Source organism: Gymnodraco acuticeps, unplaced genomic scaffold (assembly GCF_902827175.1).
Source record: "Gymnodraco acuticeps unplaced genomic scaffold, fGymAcu1.1, whole genome shotgun sequence".
Taxonomy (NCBI): Eukaryota; Metazoa; Chordata; class Actinopteri; order Perciformes; family Bathydraconidae; genus Gymnodraco; species Gymnodraco acuticeps.
Genome location: NW_022991045.1, coordinates 241,500 through 266,390, shown reverse-complemented (window position 1 = coordinate 266,390; position 24,891 = coordinate 241,500). Strand labels below are relative to the sequence as shown.

The 24,891-nt window shown below is 40.2% G+C and overlaps 1 protein-coding gene across 1 annotated transcript; it reads right to left on the bottom strand.

Moving 5' to 3' along the window:
• Positions 1-1,774: 1,774 nt before the first annotated feature.
• Positions 1,775-16,625, bottom strand: slc51a (solute carrier family 51 subunit alpha). Its single transcript, XM_034236537.1, has 8 exons — positions 16,395-16,625; positions 11,352-11,503; positions 10,064-10,137; positions 7,641-7,799; positions 5,432-5,543; positions 4,003-4,149; positions 2,580-2,685; positions 1,775-2,034 (listed from the first exon to the last, which is right to left on the bottom strand). Exons 1-8 carry the CDS (start codon positions 16,459-16,461, stop codon positions 1,886-1,888), a joined length of 966 nt encoding a protein of 321 aa, XP_034092428.1. The 5' UTR covers positions 16,462-16,625; the 3' UTR covers positions 1,775-1,885.
• Positions 16,626-24,891: the final 8,266 nt, after the last annotated feature.

Sequence of the window (24,891 nt, the reverse complement as noted above, 5' to 3'; positions counted from 1 at the left end):
GTAAAAGTATTAAGGCAGGTATGGATTATTATGATATATTTAGGTTATGTACTACACTGAAAGTATGTAGGTAAATGTAGGGAAATACTATTATATTTTATTTTGTTAGATTATTATGACTCGTGTAAGTAGTATTATTATGTTGGTTGAGGTCTCATGACTTATAATTCAATACATATTACAATAAAACATATACCTAGATACACTTGTTCTTTATTTTATGCTTTAATTGTTAAGTTTGTAAAAAATACTATAATTAGTCAGAAATGCCATCACAATTACCGAAACGAGACACCTTCACAACGTCAACATTATTAAAAATAAAAATAAATACAATCATTTTCATTCACAATTGAACGATTTGAATTCCCAGATGTTATATTTAAGCAAGTCAACAATTAATAAGCTATGCTTGTTTATGATTGGAACAGTGTGTGTGAAGTTCTCCTTCCTCCCAGACATGATGAATATGTACTGTATGTCTGCGGTGTCTTAATAAATATTGAATATGTTCATATTAATTGTACAAACAGTTCAAGAACAAGACAGCCTCTGGTCATAAACACTGGCAGCTCATGATAAGCAGGTATCCTCCAGATTTAGGTTCTTACTGCCCCCTAGCGGTGAGTGTGTGAAACTGAAAATATGAATGACGCCGCAGAGAGACATGCAGTGTAAAATGCTGAAACTACAAGATAACAATTCAATGTATTTCATTTACGACTCACAGAAATACAGGTATAAATAAGTGGTGGGTTTCACATTATATTTGGGGTCCTATCATTTCTTGTGATTTCCTAGAACGTAATTTATACTTCGATTTGTTATAAATACTTACACACTCTTTTGGTCAATGTTCATAAAGTAGCCTGAAGAGAATAGTCACACACACATACAGAGAAAAATCTAAATTTCTACTGATAAATTATAAATAAAACAATGTTTAGTTTTAACTGAGCAGTCACTTCAGTTGCACTTTTTACCACCGTTTCTTCTCCAGGACAATTATGAACATGTCAAATGTCAATAATGTATAAATGCATCGTCTCTTTTTTTGGTCAAATCTAATTGAAATGACAAAAATGGGAACAAATATAACTGCTGCGGTGTGATTTGTGTGAGCAGTCAATCAATCAGTGTTGTACAAAGCTTGAATTTTACATATTTAATTTACATATCATTCATAAACATGTATCTTTATTGACTTATATAATCTCTTAACCAAACACTTGCAGGTAATAAAACACACACACATAGCCATACTTGCCACACTTGAGACCTCAGCATTTCAAAACCACCGCGACGGGGGGGGGGGGTGGTAGTGGATCGCCGGAGCTGTATTAAATTAACATTAACATGCTTATTGTAGTTCTAAGTGCACTGCCTTGCGGCCTGTAGCACCATCCTTGATGGAGCATAGTGTGGGCTGGACCTGTATTTTACAGGAGAGGAGTGAGCAGAGGGTAGAGTTGTCGATTCTTGTTCTGTTTTCTGTGACTATCTGCCTCACCCTCTCAGACGCGCTACCATGAAAACCAAACAATGGTGTAGCTGCATTAAAGTCCGAGTGGAAACAGTCCTGAGTAAATCTGATTTTGTCAGAAATCGGTAGAAATATGACCCCGGAAGGAAACCGGGAGAGGGCAGTGAAATCGGGAGGGTTGGCAAGTATGCACATACCACATACCACATACCACACACACACACACACACACACACACACACACACACACACACACACACACACACACACACACACACACACACACACACACACACACACACACACACACACACACACACACACACACACACACACACACACACACACACACACACACACACACACACACACACACACACACACACACACACACACACACCCTCATGCGGACCCGTGTACTGCCACCATCTTGGTGTTTTCGTTGATTTCTCTCTGCTCGTCCGGTAACGGGTCGTACTGTCGGCGGTAAAGCAGCCGCGTCACCAGCGTGATGATGAACATCTCCAGGATCAAAAGCTGCTGACCCATCACTGAGGGGAGACATGAGTCAGCACTTTGTCACACACTTGTCTCAAAACGGTTCCTTGAAATAAGGTCTGTGATTAACACAAGCTGAAGAGTTTCTGTTTTACAACAGAAAATACGTCAGTAAATTCACCAATTGTACATTTTTAAGCGTTTAAGTGTCACTTCAGGCCTTTTCATTCGAGTCTATCTTCAATATTATGTCTTGTTTTAGGCTACATAACTCTGTCTATCTGTGTCTGTAGATTACTCCTAAATTCCCCAAAAGTCAGCATTACATAACGCCTCAAAAGAATATTTAAACATAACATTTAATAAAACTGATTTATGGAGCATTTTATCACTAAAATATGTCCAAATTGATATGCCAAAATTCCTATTTCACACATCTGGTCTTAAAACCTTCACCCTATTTGCCTGTAGTGTCTCCCCCTAAAACAACTGATTGCTCACAAGTGACTAAAGGAAACTACAGATATTTTCAGATACTATTAATAACATTTGAATGCTTTATTGATTTGAATGCATGCGTTTCTCCGTGTTGACTCACTGTATCCTCTGGCCGTGGCGGAGAAGGGCGGAGTGCAGGCGATGGTGCCTTTCAACGCCAAGATGTTGATGATGGCTGTCTGCAGCTGGCTCAAGATCAGCAACAGCTACACACACACACACACACACACACACACACACACACACACACACACACACACACACACACACACACACACACACACACACACACACACACACACACACACACACACACACACACACACACACACACAAATATCCACTGTTAAACCTGACAAACAATGTAAAACCCAGTAAAAACCTTATGACCGTCCTATATCCTGACATGTTATTAGAAATGTTGACATACATATATGAGCTGGGAGGTGTGTGTGAAAATTAATTTGATATGCTACACAAATATGGCCAGGATCCGTTCTGAATATTGTGTTGCAGATTTAGATTAACATGTTCCAAAGGGGGTTCGTTTAGCATGAAGCACTTGAAATAACTGAAGGATAAGTTAAAAAAGAAAGTGAGGTCAAAGGAAACTATTTCTGCTAAAAAGTGAGCAATGATTGAGAGTCAGAGCTAAACATTTCAGATGTGTGTATCTCACACTGCACGGTCACTTTAATTAATGTTCCTTTGTTATTCATGTTTTATTATCTTTGCTTTTAAATGAGCGTTTTTGTAATATGTGTAATGTCTTTCATTTGTGTAAAGCACTTTGAATTGCCTTGTGTTGAAACGTGCTGGATAAATAAACTTGCCTTTCTCCTCCAGATTACGGCACTATCAGGAAAGTGTGTGTGTGTGTGTGTGTGTGTGTGTGTGTGTGTGTGTGTGTGTGTGTGTGTGTGTGTGTGTGTGTGTGTGTGTGTGTGGCTAATATTTAACCAGATAAAAGCATTGAGATAAAATCTAATTTTCAAAGCTGACCTGGCCAAGAAGGCAGCAGCGTTACCCAGAACACAAACATATAAAATACAGAGAACATTACTAAGAAAGCAAAAGACGAAAAGCAGTTACTACATTGAGCACATTAGGACAGTAAGAAAGGTGCACTACTTATTACTGCAAGAGCAGCTGGTAGTAAGGACTTCACACAACTTCAACTTAAAACATGCTATTGAGACAAGTGCCCTCAGTTTGAGGCGTGATTGAAGGTCATTCCAAGACCAAGGACCGTAATGAAAAAGACTCCTTTTCCAAGCCTCAGTCCGCACAGCAGGAACCTGGACCCGTATCCAGGCTCTGGGTCTGAGGTTGTAAGAGTCACAAACTGGAGCAAATATGGCACATATGTAGAGTGGAAGCTTTCCTAAAATGGCTTTATACATGAATAAAAACCAATGCTGCATCCTACGCATAGTAAGTGAGGACCATCCAGTTAGGCTATGCAGTTTGCAATGATGAGTCCTATAGGGTGCATTTGACATATAACGTTTAAAGAGTCTCACCTGGTACATGGCGTACTTGGGGATGATCTTGAGGGTCCGCAGGGTGACCCTCAGGTGCATAAACATGATGGCGACCGGCCACAGGGCTATGATCGTCAGGATGCCCACGAACGGGTTGATCCAGATCGCTGTTCCTGTGATGGTCAACTGGAACATGAAATAATACAACATTTCCATTTGAGTCATTATGCCTTTACATTTGTGTTAAAATAACGATATTAACATTGCTATTGCTCTAAGAGTCTTAAATGGATGCCCATGTTTTACTTTCTTCTTCTCATCAGAATTAGTTATTTATCCTCGGGGGGAAATTAGGGTTCTTGAAAGTTGTTCATTTTCTTTTTTTAAATTACATTTTAATCTTTTACTCTCTCCCAGGAAACACTTGTAATAGCACAGCCTAAAGTAATGTGTAACTGAAGGGTCACAGTGACTTCATTAATCAGTGACTCGTAAATGTAAGTATAGTGGCGTAGAACATGTGTTGGTAAATATGTTACTTTGTTACATTTGTTTGTTATCACAAACAATATGTTCCGTGAAAGTAAAGCAAGTTCATAATTAGATAGACATCGTGAGGTATTTATTTTCGGTACAGTTTATGTTGAAACCGTTAGAGAGAGTGGCACACTTGTTAGCCTGTTCCATTCTTCTTCGTTTTCCGAAGCCGTGGCTTGGAAGCATACTTGCTTCGTTTCTGAAGGAAGTGACTTGGAAGTATGCGACTACCAAGCCAGCATCCTCGCGATTGAGAAACGGCCAATGAGTCTCAAATGATCTTTTCCATGCAAGGAAGTCATTAAAGATTCACGAAGCATTAACCAATCACACAAGCTCATAATGTCTCGAGTAGTGAGGAACATCAATTACTGACACATGAATCCATTCAATCATCATGACTCAAACGCAGAATTAGTTACAATTGAATTAAGCATGTTAATTAATTAGTTAGAGAGACAGAGAGGATAATTATCATTGCTTAAGACGCATGAATCACCGAAGGACTGATAACGATGTTTAAAATCCATATTAATAATGTATTTATTTAATTATTTTGCACAAGATATAAAAATGTGTTTGCTCATTTAGGGCAAGTGTTAAATACTTATACACCACTTTATATATTGAAATATACACAGTTTTGCATATTTATTGTTACCTATTTAAGTACAATGTGCATATATTTACTTGTTATCGAAGTATAAATATATGTATATAACATTTTTTCTTCTTAATGCACGTTTTTTACTTCTTACATTTACTTAAATATTGAATTATAAAATAGAATCAAACTGATTTCACTCCGGGAAGAACAAACTAATCTGATTTTGGTAATAAGTGCTGCAGGGCAACTCCTAAAAAATGATATGCAAACAACAGTTGGGAATCTGTCTTGTTATGTGTGTAGATAAATGAGAATAGCACTCACGTCGGACAGGTCGAAGGTGCCGTTGGTCCACAGCACAATGGAGAGGATGGTGAAGACAATCTTTAGGATGGCAAACTGGAAGGAGCCCAGTTTGAGCAGGAAGAGCGTGCGCCTGGAGGACGAACAGAGGAAACGTTTCAGAGACGCTGCTGATGACAGATAATGCTTTTAATCCCCAAACGTATTACAAAAACCTCCTGAAAAGTCTAATGTGAAACCCAGCAATGCCCTGATCCATCCTGAATTATTACCGCAGGATGTTAGGAACAATTCAGGGCACATCTATTGTCTGCTGAACAACAACAACAACGTTAAAACTCCCTCTTGGTGCATCATACCGCTGCTGGGAAACTGGGCGCTGCATTCAAGAAAAAAGGAGAGTTTACAAGAAACAACTTTGTGTTATTTTCATTGTTCAGCAGTGCATAACGGTAAATAGGAACATGTGTTTGGCGTATGCATTATGATAATTATCCATATTACATGTTAGACGCTTTTATCCAAAGCGACCTACATACTCAATACTGTGGGCAATCCCCACAGGAGCACTTTGGACGGGCAACGACATGCTGACTGCAGTGGGGTTTGAACCTGTGCCCCCCTGATCCGAACACACAACCCACTGCGCCACACGCCTCCTAATATTGAATATAAGTCGTGAACATTTAGGTACGATAAGTAGATACCAACTAAATAATCCTGGGTCATGTCCCTATCATAGGATAAATTAATCACGTCAGGTCATTTACACATATCGTACAATAAGTGGTAAAGTAAAAAAGAGGTCATTCATACAATAAGTAGATTTTTTTGTTAGAATTGCACATATTTAAACCTAATGTTCCTGCTATAGACTTCAAAAAACTATTCACGACAACACACACTGTTATGATACACACTGGACCCGGTCTTTAAAGAGTTGAATGACCAGGAGTTTGTCAACCTGCCTTCACATCTCTGAGCTTAGGCAATCTCCAAACAGACCAGAACCACATCAAAGTGCACGACTGTGACTAAAACAACACGTCATGTCAATCAGTAACGTGGTATAGCTCAGATTTAAAGATACGTGTATTACTTTCAAAAATATGGCTAAAGTGGCTCTACGGCTAATGCTAACTTTTCTGTTGTAATTCAGGCAAATGACGACTTTCCAATAAACCTGGCACGAGTTACTTCAAACACCCGTTTCAAACTGATAAAAAGACAGTTACTTGTGTTATCATAACGTTTACTAAGGAGACTCGAGGAGACATGCAATGTGAGTCAATTGCATTCATGGGAAACACAGCAGGTTGAAAGAATTGAATTGAAAAATGTAATCGTTATCAACTTGTAGCTTAATTTGAGCAGCTGTACCGCTAAGATAAGCTAATGGGTTGCTGGCAGTTCACTGAATGGACACACGTGAGAGTGATTTCAAGCTCCCCATGTGACTCCTGGCTAGGAATAAGGAATTTCCCCTAACTATATTTAGTACTCCCTAAGGAAAGCTAGGGTTTGGTTATCATTCTGCTCGATCTTGAAACCAAATAGACCAGTAGCTAGAAGATAAATCTCATGTTTACATTACTGACTGACTCAACAGTTGATACCAAAACACCTGAGACACAGAGCAGTATGAAAAGCTGTTAGTTGGCTAACCACTAACATAGGTCTCCTTAAACAAAAATTGTACAATTTTGTTTTTGGTAAGAAACTGGATTAATTGCAGTTGTTGGATGTTTTTACAGGGATTTTAAAAAGGTGTTAGACAGGGAATATGATTTGATTCCCATTAGATTCAAGATGCAAAGGTTTTATTGTCATATATATAATTCTTCTGACCTGAGCTCCTCCAACAATACAACATATATAACAAAATACAAAATAAAAAAGTCTAATACTGGCACTAAACAGATATTTCTTGCACCTTTGAAAATGTGAATCTAATAAACAGATGATTGAAATAAACAAAAAGAAAAAAAGTGGACTATTGATGCCAGTATATCTCAGATTTACAGTACTGACTGACTCAACACGTGATAACAAAACATCTCCTAAAAGACTCCAGGAGCAGATTTCTAAATCCCCAGCATGCGTTGGGAACTCTCCAACAACTTGCTGCTGTTTAAACCAACATGTGCTCCTCAGCTCACACCCGGGGGCTTGCTAGAGATACAGAGTTGGATGAAAAGCAGAACATTGATGCCAGTATATCTCAGTTTACCGTGTGATTTCCACGTGAGGCAGGCAGAGGCAGCAGCAGCAGCACGGCCCGGTGCTGATCTTCAGTTTATATCTGCCCGCTCGCTTCAGGAAGCCCTCGTCCCCCCCCACCTCCTCCACCATGAGGATCAGGAACTTGAACACCACCACCGCAAAGTAGCTATGGTGAGGAAGGGGATGAGAAATGAGAAGACGTGCTGGAACATTCACTACAACTGCACAGAGATGGCAAAAGTACACATCCTTTACTCAAGTACAGATACTTGTGTTTAAAAATACTCTGGTGAAAGTAGAAGTACTGACTAAACTTCTTTACTCAAGTGAAAGTAAAGAAGCTTTGAAATGTACTTCAGTAAAAAGTACACATAACTAGCAGCTGTTTTAAAGAGTACCTGACCTCCCTTTATATTAATAGAACAATGATGTCATTGTTAGCTAATGAATGTTTCCATGCTGAACAACGGCAACATGACAACGTTTCCATTGGTCCCTCTTCTTTAGAGAAGACCAGGAAATGATGGATACACGGATTGTGTTCAAATCAATAGGCACGCAATGACTCTAAAGAATAATGATCACGCATCAAACACACATTCAGACTAAAGGAACCAGCTGTTTGGAAAATGAGAGAAGTAGAAAGTACAGGTATTTGAGTTCAACATGAGAGAAGTAGAAAGTACAGGTATTTGTGTTCAACATGTAAGAAGTAGAAAGTACAGGTATTTGAGTTCAACATGTAAGAAGTAGAAAGTACAGGTATTTGAGTTCAACATGTAAGAAGTAGAAAGTACAGGTATTTGAGTTCAACATGAGAGAAGTAGAAAGTACAGGTATTTGAGTTCAACATGTAAGAAGTAGAAAGTACAGGTATTTCTGTTCAACATGTAAGAAGTAGAAAGTACAGGTATTTGTGTTCAACATGTAAGAAGTAGAAAGTACAGGTATTTGTGTTCAACATGTAAGAAGTAGAAAGTACAGGTATTTGTGTTCAACATGTGAGAAGTAGAAAGTACAGGTATTTGTGTTCAACATGTGAGAAGTAGAAAGTTCAGGTATTTGTGTTCAACATGTGAGAAGTAGAAAGTACAGGTATTTGGGTTCAACATGTAAGAAGTAGAAAGTACAGGTATTTGTGTTCAACATGTAAGAAGTAGAAAGTACAGGTATTTGTGTTCAACATGTGAGAAGTAGAAAGTTCAGGTATTTGTGTTCAACATGTAAGAAGTAGAAAGTTCAGGTATTTGTGTTCAACATGTGAGAAGTAGAAAGTTCAGGTATTTGTGTTCAACATGTAAGAAGTAGAAAGTACAGGTATTTGTGTTCAACATGTGAGAAGTAGAAAGTACAGGTATTTGTGTTCAACATGTGAGAAGTAGAAAGTACAGGTATTTGAGTTCAACATGTAAGAAGTAGAAAGTACAGGTATTTGAGTTCAACATGTAAGAAGTAGAAAGTACAGGTATTAGTGTTCAACATGTGAGAAGTAGAAAGTACAGGTATTTGTGTTCAACATGTGAGAAGTAGAAAGTACAGGTATTTGAGTTCAACATGTGAGAAGTAGAAAGTACAGGTATTTGAGTTCAACATGTGAGAAGTAGAAAGTACAGGTATTAGTGTTCAAAATGTAAGAAGTAAAAGTCAAAAGTCGTGGAGTAAAGTATTGATACCAGAAACATGTACTTAAGTACAGTAACGAAGTTTGCAACACATATTCTCTTGCCTGTTTACAGACCTTGTAGAAGGGATACAAAGACGGTACACCACAGGAGCGAGATGCATTTGGAAAAAGAGGACTTTTTAGTTATCTAAAGGGTGTAACCATAGGATTAGCATCATCCAGTGTTTTACATTAATCGTAGTATGCACGGCTGGCACCCCTACGGCGAAGAAACTACGCAGAGAAATGTCACTAAGGGATGAGTCGTGTTTACAGAATTTGGGTTTTCAGAATTTCTGATGTACTATTTTCCGTTCTCGTGAAAAAAGAAAAGTGTGTTTGCAACTCTTATAACAGTGACATTGAGGGTAGACCATGGGAGCATCATGACTTCATTTGGAAAAGGAGAACAGTTACGTTTAAGACATAAGGCATCAGGGTTTAATCATGCATATTGGTTCTTGTTAGCGATGTAAACAGCTTAGCAGGGGTAATTCTGTGGAACAAGTGTGTCTAAATGACTTGTTTACATGAGTGTAGGTAGATGAGTCAGTGAGAGGGGAATACAAGAAGAAATTAGCACATGTTTTAGAGCTCAGAGAGGAGGGAAGCCAAAACGTCCCCACACGTTGCACAACAGCACCACTGTTTTCTATAAATGTCAGCGGGCTATGAGGTTCAGGTTTCCCTGTGTGGCTCTGTGGGTGAAAAGCAACACACAGCACAGTGAGATCTGGAAGCTGAGACAAAGGGAAACAGAAACCCACCATGCTGAGGTCATATCAGTGAACATGGTGGCTCTGGGGATCCACATCCCAACACACGACATGGTGCCGATCACCTGGAAAACAGAGGAGAGACTGTGAGAAATAATCAATATATTGAACTTTTAAAGGACATCATTTACTATAGCGGCGTTTTCCCACAGACCGGATTTGGGCGACACCTTGGAGTTCTGGTTTCAGGTTGTTATTTGTTTTTAGCCTCACAGTAGCATGTAGCTAACAGTATATTGTGTATGTGAGTATAAGGAGAATGACGCGTGGAGATACTACACACATCGTCTCAAACTCTCACTCATCGACGCTGCATTACTACAATTATTATGTGTTTAAGGACCAACAAACATCATGGCTACGTCATCAGAGGACTACAGAAGAAGACCCGTCCACGTCAGCCAATGGAAGAAGACTAAATACGAGTGGGAAGATAGAGAAACTTTTTATATATATCCTGCTGCTATGGACAATTGTGTACTCCCGTCTTTTTTTATATATATATCCTGCTTACTGAAGTAAACGGTTATTTTGTGGGGCTTTTTTGTAAATGATTGAGTGTTCTTGCATTTTAATGTGTGAGCTTTTTATACCTCGGGACTGCGGGAAACAGTATTTCGATCTTTCTGTGTGTACAAACATTTTGAGATTGACAATAAAGTTGACTTTGAGAAACGTTCTCTTTTATTCATGCGACAGCTAACTGCTTAAAGTGGACTGTGGACCAGTGAATTGAATAGAGGGACCACAGGTGTGTTCCCTTGTAAACCTACTATACTATTGCATTAATAAATACTGTTAAACTTTTCGAGAAGCTTCCTGGTCTTCTTTGGACTAACTCTTGGTCTTCAAACAAAGAATACACGACAAGAAGATCCATTTTACCCGACATGTTTTCAGAGTCTCTACGTCACGATCTGTCCGTGTTGTGTCTTGTCTTTTTCTGTCTTTGGTTTCCTGTTTAATTTTGTAAAGTGTTCACCCCCCGTTCCTGCCTGTTGCTTTCTGTCTGTTTTCCCTCCCTGATTACCAGATTGTGTTCCCCTGGTGCCCCTGTGTTTTCTCCTCCCTCCTCACCTGTCTCTTGTTTGTTTGATTAGTCCTGTGTGTATTTAGGTTCTGTGTTTTCTGTTAGTCTTTGTGAGTTCCTTGGCGTATTTGGACGTTGTTCACGGGCTGAGAGTACTGTTTGTTTCAGTAGCCTTGAAATAAAGGTATTTTTTCTGTTCATCTGCATTTGGGTCCTGCTTGCCTCACTCAGCCCTGACACTCTACCTACCGGTGCCGCCCCGTTCACCCAGATGATCAAACTCTTCTTGTTGTTGGGCACTTTCCTATAGATGTACACACACTCCTCCACGAAGACCAGCATGGACACGGCGGCCATGAAGGTGAGCACAGAGTAGAGGACGATGCCGAAAATGTCCAACTCTGGAAAAGACAGAAGAGAAGTTACAATGAAAGTCAGACGTGAGCTGGGATTCTGCACAGGAAATTGAGATTGATAAGATCTTTATGAAGGTAATGGGTAATTATATTAGCCTTGAAATATTTATACAGGCAGGAGGAATGCATGACTGCCAGAGAATAACAAGTAGGATAGAGAAAATCTTGTTTCGGTATAATAGCTATGATTTTCACCATCTTAGATTAGCGTGTTAGCATGGTAGCACTTTCTAAATGACTTACATTTCAAATCTAAGGATGATGCATGTCATTAGTTACGTCACTATAACCGAAATACGTCACTATACCCAAGAAGTAAACAATGGAAAAAGAGAAATCTCCAACGAGGCGTTCTGGGGCAGCACAGACAGGTCTTCTCTGTGTTAGCGTTGTACTCGCTACAGGGTGTACTTTGAGGGCTTGTGACTCTGCAGACCGTTTACATGCAGAAAAACCTTCATAACAACAAGGGGACGGGTGATAACCGGAAAAGCATAACATGGGACCTTTAAATCCTCTAATATATTATAAATTGTTACTTGATCAATAACAAAAAGAGCCAGATGTTGAGGGTTTGTTTCTTACAGTAAATATTGAAGTGAAACCACAGATGAAAATCAAATGCATTAAAGTCTTCTGCTTCCAGCATTTGCTTGTCTTGATTCTCATAACGCCGTATGCAACACAGGCTTATTGAGCTTTCATCAAAACACAAGATTATTTATTCCTCAGCCTGGCGAACAAACAGACCCAAAATGATCAAAGCACGCAGGTAGTATTATTCACACTGATGGGAAGTAACAAGGTGTCCTTTCCAGGAAGCAGCAGGAAAGAGAGAGCAATGAAACTGTGCGAGGAAGGGGGGAGTAAAGTGTTTCAACATGCTGACAGTAAATTGTCCGTTTTTACCGAAATGAGTCATTTATTCTCTGATATCCAAAGTCATCAGGAGGTAATCAGCAAACACATAAACATTCATCTCCCTATAGCTGGCCCTCTGTTGCATTTGTTGTTTTTTAATCCACCGCATACTTTGGTAATTGTTTCTGAACTCTGCTGTGTCATTATTCTAATTCATCTATTTAAACTACTGAGCAAAACTTCAGTGGTGCTATTCGTAAGCATCTTTGTGCAATAAAAAGACTTAAGATGGTTTTGTTCACTGACTAAAGTGATCCAGATGTTACTTGTGAGACTTTATTTAAAGCCCAAACAATGCAATGTGTTCTTGGAGTACTACCAATATCTATTTTAGGTAGTCTGATAATAATACATCAACCTTTTTCGCGTGCAAAACACAAAATAATTGACATTTTAAACAAGAATCTATTCTGACATATATATTAAATATACGTTTGTGGTGGACCATATTCCTAAATTACCCATAGCATTTTAGTTTCTTATCTACTGGCTGATATACACACTGACCAATTTGCTGCCCTAGGCAAGATTTAATATCTGCATATATCCGGTGTCATGTCTAGGAAACTAATAGTGAAAGTGTATTCTTTATGTTAGTTTTGTCATGTCCCTTTGCCCTGTGCTTTATGTTTATTCCCTTAATTAATCATCCCTCTCATTTCAGGCCTCCACGCTCCCCGCCCCCTTCTGTCTCCTGCGTCCTTGATTGTTTTCCCCGCCCTGATTGTTTCCACCTGTGTCCCCTTTACCTGTGTATATATTGTGGTAGCTTCCTCCTGTTCATTGTCAGTTCGTTGTCTTACTATGACCCACGTTCCTGATTACCTCACGGACTTCCCACGGATCTACCTCATTGATCACTGGCTAGTTTTCCTCGAAAGAGTATATTTGTTTTCCTTGTTTTGATTACTGTGCTAAATTCCGGTAAAGTCTTTATTTTTTGAGAACACTATCTGAGTCGTGCAATTGAGTTCATGCCTCAGAGTCTCTCCTTGACATCCGGTGCTTTGATTACACATAATGAGAAGTCCGACTGTACAAATGAGTGGTAGATGTTCAACAGTCACTCTTAGTCATGAAGTACAAAATCAAAAAGAAAAAGGCAACATAAAAATAACTAAATAATGCACACAAAGTCAATTTATGAAGCTAGGAAACCACAATGTAAGAGTGCAATTTGATTAAAATGTATTTAAACGTTACTGTGGAGGAATCACCATTCTCAAAAAGCATTTATTAGTCTCCCTTTTATTGTAAGTTCACACAAAACACATTCACTAAGTGACTTATTGCATTTAAGTCATTAATAATGTCACGATCTGTCTTTATGGTGTTTTGTCTTGTTTTATGTTGAAAGGTCTTCACTTCCTGTCTTGCCTGTTTCTGTCTGCATTGTGTCTTGTTTAAATCTGTCTGTGGTTCCCGGTCGTTAGTTTCCCTGGTGTGTCTAATTTACCCGATTGTGTTCACCTGGTGTCCCTGTGTTTTCTCCTCCCTCCTCACCCGTGTCTTGTTGCTGTGATTAGTCTTGTGTGTATTTAAGTTCTGGTTTTTCTGTCTGTCTTTGTCGGTTCGTCTTTTGTCATGACTAGTTTGTCGGTGAGTGTTCTGTTTTGTCTTTGTTTTCACCTAGCCTTGAAATAAAGGAATTTCCACTTTCTTCTGCATTTGGGTCCTACCTGCTTCACACACCGTGACAAATAATGAGCTCTATTTCAGTGGATTTTCTCCCTACAGCAGGGGTGTCAAACTCAAATACACAGTGGGCCAAAATAAAAAAAATGGGTACTAGTGGAGGGCCGGACTGGTTCAATGTTTATTGCAAAACTTATTGAAATGAACTTATTGCACATATTCAACCTGGAACTAACAAAGCTTAAATTATTGCCTATAAAAACAACATTAAACCTTAAATAATCAGTTGCATTCATTTCTTATGGCTCTATCTGCAGCTTTTCCAGAGTCATTTCTTACGATTACATTTTTCCACAGGCCAACAACAGCTTCAACAAAACTATTTCCCTCCAAAACCAAACATGCCCTGTTGTCGTGAGAGAGAAAGTGCAGAAGGAAACATCCATTGAGCTCAGTGTGCTGCTCTGTGATGCTAGCTCAGATACTTAGCATCTCATCTTGGGTGCAAGGTCATCAATGTTTGGGCTCAGGATCTGAGTTGAGGAGACCCTCAGGATGGAGTGAAGGTACAATATACCGGCGGGCCAGATCTAATAGGAATTAAAATTATCCTGCGGGCCGAAATCGAATCCACCAAGGGCCTGATTTGGCCCCCGGGCCTTGAGTTTGACACATGTGCCCTACAGGATGTTAAAACCTCAGGGTTTTCTGAGCAGTGAGTGTAACGGATAAGTCAAAGCCTATAAAACATGAATTCACAAAAGCACTGCCACCCGGGTTGAATGGATTAGCGGATTATCTGATAAATTGTTGAAGTTGTAAACACAGAAAACTGAGCTCTGTCTGAACACGTTGCGTTAATGTGTTCACTGCAGAGGTGGGATGGCAACTGTTGGGGAATATTTTCCAAGGCCCATAACTTTGACCCAGTTTATCAGTTCAAACTGTCCTGACTGAGCACACGCACCTCGTAACCTTGGCTGCTGTGCTCTCAGTGTTCTGCTCCTGCCTGCTGGCGTCAGCTGATAGAGGTGTTATGATTCTATCTTGTTATGCAGCATGTTGATGATGCTCTCGGAACTAGCTAAATACACGGGTCTGGGGTAGAGTTCTTCAGAGTTGACGTGGCAACTCTACCGTGCAGTCAGATCGTGGCTGCTGTGACTTGTGATGTGAATTCTCCGGCTGAAGCTCCAAATAAACCATCAGTGTTTGACATCAAAGCTCCTGCTCTTCCCGTGTCTCTTTCCTGAGTCGGTGACTCCCACTGCATTGCTGCACAGAAGTTTCCCTTACAGCAATAAGTATATTTACTCAAGAAAGTAGGCTTCCTATATAGTATGTCAAATGTTGAGGTACTTGTACTTTAGTATATCCATTTTATGCTGCATAAAGTTTGAATAAGTGTGTTTTTTAATTGCCATTGTCGATATTTAGAGAGCATGGCAGTCATTGGACGATACAAAACGTCTAGATACGGTTGATTTTCTTGCATTGGATAAAATACAACACTTAATAAAAAAGAACTGCTGAATTTAAATGAACATTTGTTTCATTATGTTAATCTTGGGATTGTCTTTGTGTTCTTTAGTAGATCTGCATGCCACAAATCTACATTTATTTCAGATTGAAACATGTACCAAATAAAACAATTCACACATGCAATCTAAAAACAAACCTTATAAAAAGTCAAATCAACTTATGAATCAAAAATAGAAAGTTTAAGTTGACAACTAGCAGCGTTTAGATGCATCTCCTTGGTTCTGAGACACATTGTGTAAACTAGCATTGTTTTTTCGAAAAATCCAAAATGCTATGGTTGATTTTCTTGCATTGGATACAATTCAAGAGTTAATAAATAAGAATGGCTGAACATTTGTTTAATGTTAATCATGGGATTGTCTTTGTTGTCTTCAGTAGATCTGCACTCCACAAATCTGCACTTATTTTATATTTAAAACCAAATGTAATCCAAAAACAAACCTTGTAAAAGCAAATAATGAATCAAAAATAAAGTTAACAACTAGCAGCAGATGAATGCATCTCATTGGTTCTGAGAGACATTGTGTAAACTAACAAGTGTTTATATTGGGGGGTTGGGGCTCGACCCCCCTTAAAATACATTATTATTCCGGCCCTGAAAACCACCGTCCTGCAAAGTGAAATTCAGGGACTTCTCGGAATCCTTGAAGCGTGATTTAATCCCCTCCACACCACCAGTTAAACCTCTTTTTCTCCACTGGTCCCACTTCAAACTCCACAGAGACTTCAGTAAATGATCAATAATACAGATGCAGGTCTTTAATCAGAGTTTACTCACGGAGGATGATGTCGATGGCGAGAGGAGGCTTCTGCTGGCAACTCGGGTGGATGGTGTCGTTGTCCATGTTGGAGTTTGTTTTCCACAAATGCACCAAAGTGCTCTGTTACATCCACAGTGTTTCCTCTCCTCTCTCCTCCGGTCCTCACAAGAAACTCCTCAAAGTTTCCACGGAGGGATACCAGCCTCCCGGGCGCAGAGACACTTGCTGCCCGCCCTGGACCCGCCCACTCCGGCTGTCATAGGCCGAGGAGCCGCTCCACTGCTCCAGCCTGGGGATCAGAGGAGAGGGGGGTCATGCACAACTTTATATGGACAAGGGAGGTAATAAACAACAGGGTTAGATATGGTCTTACTCTTAACCCTTCTCTTGCGTTTCGTTCAAAAGTGACTGAATGACTTTTATTTTAATCATAAATATTGTGTTTTTCATCCAATTGCCTCAATACCTTATGTTATCCTCCACACTAGGCCTGAACATATACACTTGATGAGCACCACTTGCATTGCATTTTGAGTGATTTATTCAACAGTGAAACACCCATGATGTTTTCGGTCAGATTTGACCGCCATAGAAATGAATGAGTATGTGTATTATGTTCATCCTGCAGATGGAAAACATCTATATATATATATATACACACACACACACACGTTACAGGAACCACTCCCTTTCTCGCGCTGTATGATACAATGTATCATACCTTCTCACAGGTGCGAGCTCTGTGCCCCTCGAGAAACACAAACCTCGCGCTAAATGCGCCTCCCTTACTGGCTCTCAAGTTATATTTGTGCCTTGCTCACATTTGACTCATTGACACAATGAGCAGGCGACCGATTAGGCGATTTTCTGTATGAGAGGCTCTGGACACATTTTTTAACCAGATGAAGAGGAGATTGAACCAGACGAAGAGGAGATAGAGGAAGATGTCTCAGAAATGGAAGACAACAGCGATCCAGACTATGAGCCTACAACAGACCAGGAAGAGGCACCTGAGAGAGAGGCCCCTGAAGGAGAGGCCCCTGAGAGAGAGGCCCCTGAAGGAGAGGCACCTGAGGGAGAGGCCCTTGAGGGAGAGGCCCCTGAAGGAGAGGCACCTGAGGGAGAGGCACCTGAGAGAGAGGCACCTGAAGGAGAGGCCCCTGAGGGAGAGGCCCCTGAGGGAGAGGCCCCTGAGGGAGATGCCCTTGAGGGAGAGGCCCCTGAGGGAGAGGCCCCTGAGGGAGAGGCCCCTGAGGGAGAGGCCCCTGAGGGAGAAGCCCCTGAGGGAGAAGCCCCTGAGGGAGAGGCCCCTGAGGGAGAAGCCCCTGAGGGAGAGGAGCCTGAGGGGACATTCCACAATTTTGCATTGCCACATTGCTATGTACGTGAACACACGTGAACACACACATGTTCTGTTATGGTATATTTCTCTTTCAATAAATGTTCATTGAAGAAAACAGTATCAGTGTCTTATTTTATATTCATCACAGTGAATGCTGAACTTGATGGGCACACCAGTGGGTCCGGACCATGACATGAAACACTGGCTTGCTTGTATCAAATCAATACATCCCACACATCATTGGAACGGGAAGAATCTCAGCTACAACACTAACTAAAGCATTTCCATCTCCAGTAAACACAGCCTACATGGCAAGCATTTTTATAATATACAGTAATGTAAAATAAGCACTATCTTTGAACTTACTGCCAAATATAATATAAAGATCCACAATGTGTACTAATAACAATACTATCTATTGCCTCATTCACACCAACGCAACTCCGGTTCAAGCTCCGTGCTAGAGCTTTTCAGGTTCAGAACCAGTTCTTCGGTTTAGCTCTGGCTCTTTTCACACCGCCCAGAGTCCGACTGGTAATGCGTCGGTGCGTCATCGTTTGCGTCATGACGTGACCGTTTGCGTGCCTGCTTCATAAAGCCCAGAGCCCTATCTCTCTAGGGCTCTGGTAAAGCCAAACCGCGCGGATGAAATCAGTTGCATTCATTTCTTATGGCTCTATCTGCAGCTTTTCCGGAGTCATTTCTGTGGTTTAGTTATATTCTTATAAAAAACAGGGTTCGTACGGGTGCTTGAAATCCTTGAAAATGCTTGAAATTTGACGTGGTGTTTTCAAGGTTGGGAAAGTGCTTGAATTTTGGGAATGGTGCTTAAAATTGAGATAAAGTGCTTGAAAATGTAAATGCTTTACTTTTACAATAAATTGCTGTCTGACTGAATAGTTCGCTTTTTAGATTAAAAGAAAATAATTGCTTCGCTTCTACATAGAACAGCTCCGCTGCGTCCTTCCCGCGCTACGCGCGCAACCTGCAAGTGTTTGTGTTACGTGTGACCTGGGCATTCTGATGAGAGATAGATGACTGTGTGCCAGGAGGTTGCCGTTTCAACGAGCGTTGGCTAGCAGAAGACAAATACAAGCCATGGCTAAGACGAGGGTCAAGCCCACGAGTAGCCTCCTGCAAAGTTTGCAAAAATAACGATGCGAGAGTCTGCGCTGACGAGCCACATGAAAGGTACGCCGTAGTAAAGCATTTTAGATTAGGCTAACGTTGCATGTTACGTTTGTTTAAGCTAACGTTAGCTAGCTGAATAGCGAACTCGATTGAGGGATAATAATAATTGCAGGGGACAATCATTTCAGAGGAGCGTATCTATGTTATGTGCGTTACAGTCGCCATCGTGTGGTGTTCAGAGGATGAAGCACTCACGGCATTTCGTGTTATAGTCACGAAATATAATCTATTGATTCGACACAGAGCGATTTTGAAAGCAATGTATTTCTACTGGTAGTATGTTTCGTGCCTAAACCAAATGTGACTTGCTCTCTCGAAATCAGTCACATTGACCCGAAGACACATCTTCGTTTGTATTACTGGTCTGGGGGAAGCTCGCGAGTGTGTTTGTGTATTTGTGCGTTTGTTTCCCGGGGAAAACACTCACAAGAAACACCAGCTGTTGTTATGCCTGCTGTGACGTTAAGTTACTCAGTTCTCCGCTTGTAATTATGCCGAAGCTTCAAAGTTGTATTTATCATCTGAATTTGCCGAAACAAGTTTAATATTCTGAAAGCCAAGACTTTGTTTATTTGAAAACGGATGAAAACAAACTGTCTTTATATAAAATTGAAGTATTATACAAGTAAAACTACATGTTGCTTTAATCCCATGTAATTGTAGAATGAACACAGTCTTCCTTTGAAGAAGGAAAGACTGTAAGTCAGAGATAAGTCAGGTGTCTTGAGTAGTCAGCATTACCTACAAATCATTGTACACATTTGTACATATTATTTCCCACTTGTTACCATTGTGAGTCTATTTCTATGCAGCTCTGCGTGATTTTGTGGCTACAATTCAGACTAATACGCTACTAGAGGTGGAATAAGTACTCAGATCTTGTACTTGAGTAAAAGTAGAAGTACTCAGATCTTGTAGTGAAATTATTATAAGTACTCAGATCTTGTACTTAGCAAAAGTAGAAGTACCAGAGTGTAGGAATACTCTGTCACAGTAAAAGTCCTGCATTCAAAATATTCCTCAAGTGAAAGTAGAAAAGTATTCGTAATAATATATATGATATGTTTTATAATGATTGATCATGAAAGTGTTCTCAAAGCTGGTGAAGGTGCAGCTAGTTTGAATGACTTTGTATTCTGCAGGGTAGCTGGTGGATTTACTCCAGGTGGAACTAAAGTCTGATTTAACACTTCATTATATTTCACATCTTTCATCCACATCTGTGAAGTAACTAAAGGTATTAAATACATGTAGTGGAGTAGAAGTACAACATGTACCTCTGAACTGTAGTGGAGTAGAAGTACACCATGTACCTCTGAACTGTAGTGGAGTAGAAGTACACCATGTACCTCTGAACTGTAGTGGAGTAGAAGTACACCATGTACCTCTGAACTGTAGTGGAGTAGAAGTACACCATGTACCTCTGAACTGTAGTGGAGTAGAAGTACACCATGTACCTCTGAACTGTAGTGGAGTAGAAGTACACCATGTACCTCTGAACTGTAGTGGAGTAGAAGTACACCATGTACCTCTGAACTGTAGTGGAGTAGAAGTACAACATGTACCTCTGAACTGTAGTGGAGTAGAAGTACACCATGTACCTCTGAACTGTAGTGGAGTAGAAGTACACCATGTACCTCTGAACTGTAGTGGAGTAGAAGTACACCATGTACCTCTGAACTGTAGTGGAGTAGAAGTACACCATGTACCTCTGAACTGTAGTGGAGTAGAAGTACACCATGTACCTCTGAACTGTAGTGGAGTAGAAGTACACCATGTACCTCTGAACTGTAGTGGAGTAGAAGTACACCATGTACCTCTGAACTGTAGTGGAGTAGAAGTACACCATGTACCTCTGAACTGTAGTGGAGTAGAAGTACAACATGTACCTCTGAACTGTAGTGGAGTAGAAGTACACCATGTACCTCTGAACTGTAGTGGAGTAGAAGTACACCATGTACCTCTGAACTGTAGTGGAGTAGAAGTACACCATGTACCTCTGAACTGTAGTGGAGTAGAAGTACACCATGTACCTCTGAACTGTAGAGGAGTAGAAGTACACCATGTACCTCTGAACTGTAGTGGAGTAGAAGTACACCATGTACCTCTGAACTGTAGTGGAGTAGAAGTACACCATGTACCTCTGAACTGTAGTGGAGTAGAAGTATACCATGTACCTCTGAACTGTAGTGGAGTAGAAGTACACCATGTACCTCTGAACTGTAGTGGAGTAAAAGTACACCATGTACCTCTGAACTGTAGTGGAGTAGAAGTACACCATGTACCTCTGAACTGTAGTGGAGTAGAAGTACACCATGTACCTCTGAACTGTAGTGGAGTAGAAGTATACCATGTACCTCTGAACTGTAGTGGAGTAGAAGTATACCATGTACCTCTGAACTGTAGTGGAGTAAAAGTACACCATGTACCTCTGAACTGTAGTGGAGTAGAAGTACATCATGTACCTCTGACTTGTGTTTACTGCCAACCTAAAAGTACCTCAAAAATAGTAATAATGTATTGAAAAGTTATTTGGCTGATAGTTTTATATCGGCTCAGACAGGTTATATGGGACATACAGATGGGTCACTCATTTTGAAATATTAAACTTAGTTTTCTTTTCTTTAATTTTTCATCTTCGTGTAGAAGGCTATCACGAAACACACATTTGGTTGTTTATAGCATAAAGAACATCTGATTTAATGTGAGGTAGGGAAATAATCATTTCAGTATGTGTATATAAATATGTAATTTACAACAGCTGTAAGATGCTTGAAAAGCTGGAAAATGCACCTTGAAAATGCTTGAAAAGTGCTTGAATTTGACTTTGGAACAGGTGTAAGAACCCTGAAAAAGTGTACTCGTGTCAATAAAGGGTTTTTTCAAACTCAACTTCCGAGGTCGGTCTTATTTCTTAAGGTGGACTGAACCATGAGTGTGGAGTAACGTTGTATCTTTCATTTAAATGAACTGTAACCTTCACCCAGGTATGTAACAGCTGTTCTCAAATGAACACGTGAAGTAAAGTTGAATATTTATAATGAGAGGTGATCAACGTGAATGCTCAGGTTCCACCTTAACACGCAGACACGTTGCTTCACCATGAGCAGAAACCTTTATATATACAGTCTATGGCAGAAACTCTTGTTAAGTTTCTCCATCGTTGAACAAACTGGATAAAACGCGGGCTTGTTGTTGTTGTTCAGGAGTCGATCCGCCCCTGCCCCCGCCGCGACGTAAGCGTGACGTATGCGGTGCTTTTGCTCTGGCCGGACAATTTGTTGGTGCTTGAATACGAACCGGATTCCGGAGCTAAGAGGCTGCTCCGCTGCGGTGTGAACAGGAAAACCCGGTGCTTTTCAAGCTCCAGCTCCGAACCGGCCCTGAAACACCGTTGGTGTGAATTAGGTATATGTGTTGTTGAATTTTTATTTTATTTTGTTTGCACTTTTTTACTTTAACTTCTCATGTTTATAGACCTTTTTAATTATATTTTCTTCCTTTTATTGCACATGTTGTCGCTCCACTGCTCCAGCCTGGGGGTCAGAGGAGAGGGGCAAAGAAATAACAGGGTTAGATATTGTCCTAACCTGCCTTCATTTTGTTTAGACTTCAAGATCTCAGCTTTTCTGAATGCAAATACTTCTGGATTTAAAGATGTATTATAAGAGTTGGTGAGGTGGCTGTCAGCACTGCATGAATTGTTGTTATATTCGGGGCAATACTATGTGTATACACTTTTTGTTATTGCATTTAATTGTTAGTGCACATTTTTACTCAAACTTCTTATGTTTACCTATTTAAATTGTATTTTCTTCCTTTTATTGCACATTTTGTCTATATAAATATGTGTATTTGTTTTCCTTTTATGCACATTCTTCTTTAACTTCTTACATTTAAATACATATATTCTAAAATGGAGCATGAGCCCCAATTTCCCCTGGGATAAATAAAGTATTCTGGCTCATTCTGTTACTTCACTACTGACCAAATCACAGAAAACCCCTTCAAACGCTCTGCACAAGATCCACTCTCTCTGCTGGCACCGAAGCCTTCTCCTGCCCTCAAGCCTTCATGCCGTTTTGATTCCAGGTGCTCTAAATTGTGCAACATGTTAGAGAAATTCCACACACCTGGACAGAGGTAATGGAGAGAGGAGAACAGCACAGGAAACATGTGGACACGGATTACATGTCCAGTAAACAAGGGATGTTTTTTTACACAGAAAACCCCCATTTTCATTGATAACAGGACTCAGGCTGGAGGAGGGGTGTGTGTGTGTGTGTGTGTGTGTGTGTGTGTGTGTGTGTGTGTGTGTGTGTGTGTGTGTGTGTGTGTGTGTGTGTGTGTGTGTGTGTGTGTGTGTGTGTGTGTGTGTGTGTGTGTGTGTGTGTGTGTGTGTGTGTGGACCGCAGCCCCTGGACAACACACATCACATGCCACCCTGGTTCCCATAGCAACGCATGCAGGGCCGTCGTCATGTGAGGCGTTTGCTGCAAATCTTATGGCTGCTTTTGAACAGTTCTCCACCACACAGAGGCCTATAGAGCTCCACACGATGAATTAAGACTATTTATACTGATAATAAATAATGCCTGAGGATGAGATATGTTCTTCATCCATAGTTTTAATGCCTCATGAGATCGTTCTCCCTCTGCTCTTCCCTGATTACCTCATCTGATCGTTTGTGAACTTTGGCTTTCACAGGTTTTAATTCATGCCTTCAAGCTATTATGTCTGCTTTGCCCGTGTGATGCATTACTTTATCCTCGAGCTGCGTGTGCTGACACATTTGAGGAATGACTATAAAGCAGGGAATACACATAAACTAATCACACCCTAACACAGTATTTCATTCACGCAGGTTTATTTCTCATTCAAATCAAATCAAGTTTTATTTATATAGCACATTTATAAACGATGTTTGGTGGAGCCAAAGTGCTGTACATATAATACAAATAGCCTACAGTAGAGACACTTTACAGCAAATACAACAGCACAGATTGTTCAGAATATCAGTCCTTAGATCAAGTCCGAGCAAGCTTCTCCTCTGCATCAGAGCACTCCTTCGCTTCGGGATCAGACTCAGCGGAGAGGATCGGTCCAGACTGGCCTGAGCTTAAGAAACTGATACAAAAAGTGCAACAATATACAGAGAAATGTTCAGCCACCATGCAGCGTTTTTAGAAAGGTAACAGTCAAATAAATGTGTATCACAGGTTGTTGAGCACTTTTGTAGTTCTTGTGCGTCTATTTGTGGTTCTTTTGGTCAACATTTGTGTTTGATTTGTGTTTGATTTGTGTCTCTTTCGGCTCATTTGATCGATTTTTGCCACTTCTCAGTATGTTTTGTCTTGGTTATTTTCTCTCTTTTTGCTCATTTTGTGTCCATTTTATTGCTATTTTCTTGTATTTATATAGAACTGTTATTTATTGGGATAATAAACCCCTTGAGATGCACCATCTCGTTTTCAAGGGGGTCCCGACAATAGCAACAACTTACAGACATACATAAACAAAAAGCAAAACATGACACAAGACAAACCACGTACAGTCTGTTAAGTCAAATTCAAGTAATACATACAATTATTACAATTTGAGAGAGTCAAGCAAATCAGTTTCATCAATAACAAGTGCAGAGCAGTTGAAAGTGAGATGATAATGCATGTTTGAACATACCCAATGATGCAAGAGATCTAATAGCAGCAGGTAAAGTATTCTGTTGAGGCTTTGAAAATGAACGCTCTTCTGCCAATCGAGGAGACAGAGAAATAAATCTGGACTGAAGGTCTAACTTGATGAATTGGTGAGTAGGGTACAAAATACTGCTTTAAATAAGGGGGATAGTTAAGATAAATGCATTTAAATATCAACTGAAGCCAATGCATGTCTTCTTACATTTAATGAAGGCCATTTAAGTTGGTTACACATTGTGCAGTGATGTGTACGAAAAGGACAACCAAGAACAAATCTGCATAGTC